This window comes from Quercus suber, unplaced genomic scaffold (genome assembly GCF_002906115.3).
Source record: "Quercus suber isolate HL8 unplaced genomic scaffold, Cork oak 2.0 scaffold_326, whole genome shotgun sequence".
NCBI lineage: Eukaryota > Viridiplantae > Streptophyta > Magnoliopsida > Fagales > Fagaceae > Quercus > Quercus suber.
Window position 1 is genome coordinate 790,817 of NW_027069779.1, and position 7,808 is coordinate 798,624.

Consider the following 7,808-nt stretch of genomic DNA (forward strand, 5'->3'; position numbering starts at 1 on the left):
TTCAACGCTATTTGAGTTTTCAATTGGTATCAAAGTAGGTGCACTTGTTGTGGTTTAAACACCATAGTGTGATCCTTGACACCACATTGAGATGGATAGGTCTCAATCTCTAAATGTGCCACCATTTTTTAATGGTAACAATTATGCTTTTTGGAAAGTTTGAATGATGGCATTTTTGTGTTCTATTGATGATGCTGTGCGGGATGCAGTTGAAGTGGGTTGAAGTGGGATGCACTACTATCTTGTGGACCATGATTATTTTTTGAAGTGGGATGATATTAAATAACCAAGGAAGGAGTAACACCCTTCCATATGTGAGTGCTTTCACTAATCCTAGCAAACTGAGCAAGTTCATGACCTACCCTATTGAAGTCCCTATTCAGATGTTTAAAGAAACATCTAGTAAAGGTGTTTTTGGCTTGTTGGATCTCTAGATGATGTGGCCAAAGTCATTCCCTGTTGTGTTGTCATTGATGGCTTGTATGACTGTGAAAGCATCAGCTTCAAAGATAACATGAGTTAGATGCATTTCTTGGGCCAGCAAAACACCTTGCTCGATGGCCATTACTTCAACTAGTTCTGCAGGGTATTGGGCTTGCAGGAGCTTGCTAAGAGCAATAGTCAGTTGCCCTTTGTTATCTCTGATAACCATACCAATTTTGGACTTTTTGTCATGCTTCGATGTTTCCCCGTCCACATTGATCTTGTGACTCTTGTGGACACAGCGGAGAGTCGCCATCTAGTTTTTGCAATAGTCTAAGATCCATATATATAGCGTCCTCTCGAGGAAGGACCATTGATCTTACTACTAGAGATTTGGATTCGGAGATAAAGTACGGTCTTAGAAAGGTGTTAGGCACCCAAAACCGCCTAACCCTAAGGTTGGCTTCCTCTTATTGTGTCTTATGTCTTAACCCTATTAAAGACACATTCAACATTGCATCTATACTCACACATGGTAGCATACATCTAACAATCAACATAACATCAATCATCTTAAAACCTAATCACTCATCTATCATGGCATATCACAACCCAAGCATACATCTATCTCATCTCATCCAAGGCAGCAAGCATATCACAATATGGTAGCATCAACAAGGCATTAACATCAAGCATATCCCAAACATCCAAGCATAGCATCATGGTACTAACCAAGCATATTCATCATGTTCATAAACCATATCATGCTCATCATCCCAATCAAATGAATGTTCATGTAATTATGCATGACTTATTTCACTTACCTCGTAGCACCATAGCACCTATGCATCAATGCATATTCATATTCATATGCATGTTCATGTGATTTATCCAAGATATAAACCCTAATTATCAATTCAACATAGCATGTGAAACATGTTATTCTACGAACCCTAGACCTAAACATGTGAAAATTAGACTCAACAAGGCCTAAATAGAGGATTAAAACTATACAAAACAATCAAAATTGCAAGAACCCTAAATTTGCATTTTTGCGCACAAGTATGCATAAAATTTGCATTTCTAGGCACAAGTATGCATATGCATGCCTCTAGTATGTGTATGCATACATAAGTATGCGCACGCATACACGCCCAGAAAAACAATTTTAAAGCAAGCAATAAAACAACAATCAAACCAAACCTAACATTATTTTAATATAAAAACTAAACAACCTAAACTAACAACAAAGATATCAAAGATAAACAAAATAAAATCTACTCCTAAACATGCATTGGATCTAACAACAAACAAGAACAACATCAAAACATGTTCATCAATATATCAAATCATTCAACTCTAATCGAAACATAATGAGACACTATAAAACAAAATCAAACAAATCAAAACACATTTCTAAGAACATATAATATATAAATCAAATTTGAACAATAAGAATACAAGTTATACAAAGCCAAAATTAAGGAAGAGTCATGAAGAGAGACTCACCTTGCTTATGGAACACAACTTGTTTGATATTTGATTGGCCCCTCAATGCCTACAACACAAGATTCAATGATAATTAAGGGAATCAAAATATTCAATAATTCATAGGTAATCATAACTCAAAATAATAGATGTTCTTGAAAAGATTGTTTGAAAAAGGTTTTTTTTTTTTTTTTTTTTTTTTTTTTTGGATTAGAAAGTAGTTTCTGCCCTAATAAGTAATAAAGAGAGGTTTTTAAAAGCCAAAAACCTCTCCTCCTAGGTGAAAAATCAATTCTCTCTTGCTAGGGTTTTAGTTTGGAGGCATAAGAATGTATTTATATGTTTAAACTAGTTTTCAAGCTTATTTTTAGGGTTTTGAACGTTCCAAAGGGTCTAAGGGCCAAGCTGCATCAAAGAGGAAGGGTTTGAATCCTAAAAACTGAAGTTCTAAGGTTTTGGAAAGGGCCTTGTGTACGCAGGTTTGTGCATGCATAAGCATACATTCCTAGAAACCCTAATTCTGACAACTCTATTGGTCCTACTTCAAATGGTAATAACTCATTCAATTTAAATCGAAATTAGGAAAAATTTATGTTCAAATTGAAGCCCAAAATTTATACTTTCCAAAAAAATAAATCTCACTCAAAAATTCCTTGTGGATCAAAAGTTATGGTTAAAACAGTGAGTAAAGGTCATTTTTTAGTAATGTTTTCAAAGTGATTTGAGCACTAATAACTTCAGTTACCTTTTGTAGACATTTCAAGCTCATCATTAAGACTGGGGACTAAATTTTATTAACCAGGTACAAAATGAGGTGCCTACAACTCTTAACTAGCGAGTGATGGTCTAGGATGAAAGTTAGTGGTGGCAGATTCATTGAAGTCCTCCACAATACTCTTTTACCATTTGTCAGACTTGCATAGGGGAGAGGTAGGTATCATTGCAAACAACTTGATTTCTATTGTACCAAATTGCCCAAGCTAAAGCAATGAAGAGTTCCAGGCCCTGGGTGGATTTGTTTGAGAGCCAATGCAAGGCTAAGTCTAAGAAGGTTCTTCTGATTTGATGAGTGATGAATGGAGTTTCGTGCCAATGCTCCCAGACAAGCTTGGCAAAGTCACTGAATGATTTTAGACCCCTTAAAACACAACTAGATTGGTTAGCCTAGATTAATTAGCCAAGTTGTTACTTAGTCAAATTATGCAATTCTAGGTTAAAGCAATCAAATAATCATATCAAAATAATAAAGCAGCGAAATAATAAAAGACACAATGATAAGATCACCCAGGAAACCACACGGTAAAAACCTGAGGAGGATTTGACCCACCGATCCTCAAGGCAAACCTGAATCCACTATGAAAGAATCGAAGTTCATATAAAAAGACTACAAGCTCCCCGCTCGACTTCCTAATGCTACCCACCAATAGAACTTACTGACACGACCACGTGCAAGCTCCGAATCCACAGACTCCTTCTTTCTTGAATTCTTCAATTAGTTACAAGCACCCACGCTTGATATTCTTTAAGCTTCAATGGTAGCAACCAAGTTAATCATCAAGATGTAGATAATATCTCTACCTTGAAAACCCTAAGTTTATGTGAAGGAAAGCTCCTCAAAGATCTCACAAGAGATTCACATAAACAGCAATATGAGCAACAAAGACTTAGAGAGGTTTGGGTACAAATCCCTAAAAATAAAAGGGGGCACAAGAGGCACTCTAATCTCTCTCTTCAAAAGTCCTAAAAACGTTCTAGGGTTTTCCTTATAAATAGGAGTGTTTTACTTGATCCCCAAGACATTTAAATAGAGTTTGGGCTGAACTGAAACTCTGCAGAAAAATAAATCTGTACGTGGTTCGATCGATCGAGTCTAATTTTTGATCGATCGAGCCTTACAGATTTAGTCCAATAAATCTGCAATCACTCGATTCCAGTTTTACAAATAAACATACTTTGAGCAAGCCTAAACAAGAATAAACATATTGTTTTGATCATGGTTTGCCAACATTACACATTAGAGTTCTAAATACATAAAATCCTAAATCTTTAGAACCTAACAGTCACAATAAAGCAGAGCCTGCTAGGAGTTCTCAGATTCTTTACTACAAATAGGATGGGCCTTATTGGTGTTAATTCCCCTAATACCAATATTTTTTAGAGTGTGGAGCCCATTAATACAAGCTTTCCAAGAAAAAATTTTAATATTTGTTGGGAGATTAAGGCGCCAAAGCTTCTTCTAAAGTTGAATATTAAGGTCTCCTGAAGAGCTTTCCCTTTCCTTCTTGGCCTCAATAAGATTATGAGCTATGTGATAAGCACTTTTTACAGAAAACTCACATTTTTTATTCCCAATCCAGATGATTTTGTTGTCTGACAGGTTGTAGCTCAGGGGCATTTTTTGGATTGGCTTGGCCTCAAAGGGAAGGAAATCTGCTCTAAGTATATTTACTCTCCACCATCTTGTGTCATAATCAATAAAGGAGGAGACCATTAGGAATTCAAGGATGTTACTTGGAAGGGAGATAACTTTGTAGGTAGATGGCCTTGGGAGCCATTTATCCTCCTGAATGTGGACTAGCTTCCCATTTCCAGCTCTCCAACATGTCCCTTTTTTGATTACTTCTAAGTTGTTATGGATACTCCTCCACGAGTAAGATGGTGAGTTACCCAGCTTAGCATTGAGGATGTCACATGTGAGAAAGTATCTAACTTTGAGCATCCGAGCCACTAGAGAATTTGGGGTTAAGAGGATCCTCCAAGCTTGTTTAGCCAACATGGCAAGGTTAAAGACTTGTAAATTTCGAAAGCCTATACCTCCAAGCCATCTTTAATTTCTCCACTAGAAATTTCTAATCATTCATTCCAAGTCGTTACATAAGCCTTGGGGAAGTTGAAAGCATCTCATTGTGTATGTAGGGATTTCTTGGACAACAGCTTTAATGAGAATCTCTTTTCCACCCATTGAAAGAAGCTTGCCCCTCTATCTTGCCAATTTTTGACCCACTCCCTCTTTTAGGGCAGCAAACACTTGTTTTTTTTTTTTTTTTTTAATCTTTTAATAAAAGATGGGAGACCTAGGTCTTTGCTGTGTCTTGAATCTTGCATGGGACTTAAAGTGCTAAAGATTTCCTCTTTTCTTTCCTGAGTTGTGTTAGGGCTGAAGAACACAAATGATTTATCAGTATTGGTTTTCTGGCTCAATTCCTCTTCGTATCTTTGGAGGATTGTTCTGAGTTCCTAGATTCTTACAAACTTGCCTTGTAGAATGATACACTATCGTTTGCAATGAAGAGGTGAGTGACATTTGGATAACCTTAGTAGATGGAGATACTTGTAATGAGTTGGTTCCTGGCTACTTCATAGATTAAGATAGATAAACCTTTTGCATAGAGTACAAAAAGACTTGGAGAGAGGAAGTCACTTTGACGGAGCCCCTTTGTAGGGATGATGTTTCTATGAGCTACCCCACTAATTATGACTAGGTTTATTGTCGATGGTATGCACTGCATGATTAGATTTATCCATCTAACATTAAAGCCCAATCTTTCCATCAACTTTTGCATGATGCCCCATTTTACTCTGTCAAATGCCATACTCATGTCTAATTTTGATGCCATAAAGCCATCTTTGCTCGAGGCTTTATGGCTCAAGTAGTGCATTAGTTTGAAAGCCACAAGGACATTATCTGTTATAAAGTGGTCAGAAGTGAAAGCACTTTGGTTATCTGTGATGATTTAGGGGAGAAGGGTTTTTAGGCGATTGGCTAGGGTCTTAGATATAAGCTTGTAGATTACATTATAGAGGCTAATGGGTTGAAACTAAGTCATTCTTTTGGGGTCGCTTGTTTTCAAAATGAGGGCTATGTTGGTTTTATTGAGTTCTTCTATGGGCATATTACTATTAAGAACATTCAGAACCATATTAGTGTCATTGTTACCAACAATATTTTAAATACTTTTTTTTTATATATAAAAGATAGTAGCATCCCATCTAGTCTAGGAGTCTTTGTGGGGTGGATCTACTTGAGAGTAGTAACTACCTCTTCCTTGGTGAAATCCCGTGTTAAGCTTGCATTAATGTCCTTAGTCACTTTGGTAGGGATTGCCGCAGTCACATCTTCAAGGTGTCTTGGATGGGAGGTTGTGTAAATGTTCTCAAAGTATGATGTGACTGCCTGGGCTATGCTATCTTTTTCATCACACCATCTTCCACTTGCATCCCATAGGACCAAAATTGAATTCTTCTTGCGTCTCTCAAAGGCTTGGGCATGGAAAAACTTGGTATATCTATCTCCATCCTTGAGAAAAATGGGCCTTAGCCCTCTGTCCCCAATAGGTCTCTTCATCATCAAGAAGGTCATTGATTTCCCTTCTTAGTCTGTTAATTTTTGTGCTCACCTTTCCCTCATTGCGTTGATGGTTAGAGCATTTCTTTGACTATCTAAGTATACTAAAAAAAAAAAAAGGAAAAATGCTCATACACCTCTTAAACTTTGAGGTAGTGGCCAAGACACTCCTGAACTTTTTTATTGGTCATTTTACACCATAAACTTTGCACATCCGCCAAATCAATACCCAATTAGTCTACTGTTAAAAAACTAATAGAATAGTCATGGGAGACACACATGACTTTTAAAAAACAAACTCAGTGATGTTCATTTGAAACCAGATGGATTAAAGAAAACAAAAGAGAGTTAGGTCTGACTGGAGAGAGAAGAGAGAAAGAGGCAACCACCGTAGAAAATCGCTCTTAGTCTCGCTACCCATGTCCCGACAGCGCTTGGTGGTTCTGGCACTTCATTTGACAGCCACCACTTGGAGGTTTTTTTTTTTTTTTTTTTGTTTCAATTAATTGTGTTTGGTTTATAAGTTGTGCATAGTCTAATAATTATTTTTTTCTCCTTGTGTAGGATTGTAATGTATGTAACTACTTTGAATGACATGACATTGAATTCACCCCAAGGAGCAAAAGTGTTATTAAAGGACTATTGGACACCAATCAAAGGCTTAAGAATGAAGCAGCAATGCATAAGAGGATTTTTTAAGTGGCTTAGTGTTTTTCGGTGGGGATTGTGGTAGCCTTTTATTTAGTATTGAGTTTTAATGTTAGACGTCATCTTTACATGAAGTGACTGTTGATGTAGGATTGCAAGAAAAAAAAAAGGATTTGTGATGTAATATATCTATATATTTAGATTAAATTTAAAGTAATATATAAAAATGTTCACAAGTGTGTAATGTTCAATTTGATTTTGGTCTAGTAAGATTTGGAAGAAGATTCTTGCTTGTACTTTGCTTTTTATATAAAAGGTTGTCATCACCAAAAAAATAAAAGCATTCGATTCATATTGAAACATCAAGGGAGAAAAAATAAGGCAAAATCTTATTAGAAATACAAAAATGATATTTTCCTCTTCAATTTCTTTGTATGAAAAATTATAATAAAAAAACATTCAATTTTTTACATCCCTATAAGAAAAAATAATAAAAAAGCCAAATCTCCTTCAATTTTTTACATCCCCATATGATCATCTCCTTCACTATTCCAAACTCCCTCAAGTTGCTTGCCTTAAATCTCTCTACTAATTCTATCATCCCCCATACCAAAATCTTCATTTATATCATCATCGAATTCAACAGTCACTTAAATTGTAATCTTCATCATCCTCATCATCCTTTACACAAATTGGAACATTAACAAATCAAATTGGCCTTCAACCTCAGTAGAATCATATTGGGATTGAAGGAATGGTACATTTGGCATAGAAGGTGCTTTTGTAGGGAGTGAAAGTAGACTGTCATCCATGGCTGCAACAAAAAATTAATAAGAAGATTAATAGAAAGAGCTGGAAAAAAAAAGGGGGGGGGGGGGGAAATAAAAAAAACCCCCCAACCAAA

At 36.2% G+C, this 7,808-nt stretch overlaps 1 protein-coding gene across 1 annotated transcript in view; it reads right to left on the minus strand.

The window, feature by feature from the left end:
- Positions 1-1,047: 1,047 nt before the first annotated feature.
- The window catches only part of LOC111989224 (uncharacterized), a 25,686-nt gene continuing 18,925 nt past the window's right edge, over positions 1,048-7,808 (minus strand). Inside the window, exons 10-11 of the mRNA XM_065783030.1 lie at positions 1,248-1,328; positions 1,048-1,150 (exon numbers count right to left, since the gene is read on the minus strand). Coding sequence (XP_065639102.1) covers positions 1,048-1,150; positions 1,248-1,328 — 184 coding nt within the window. The remainder of the gene's footprint in view (positions 1,151-1,247; positions 1,329-7,808) is intronic.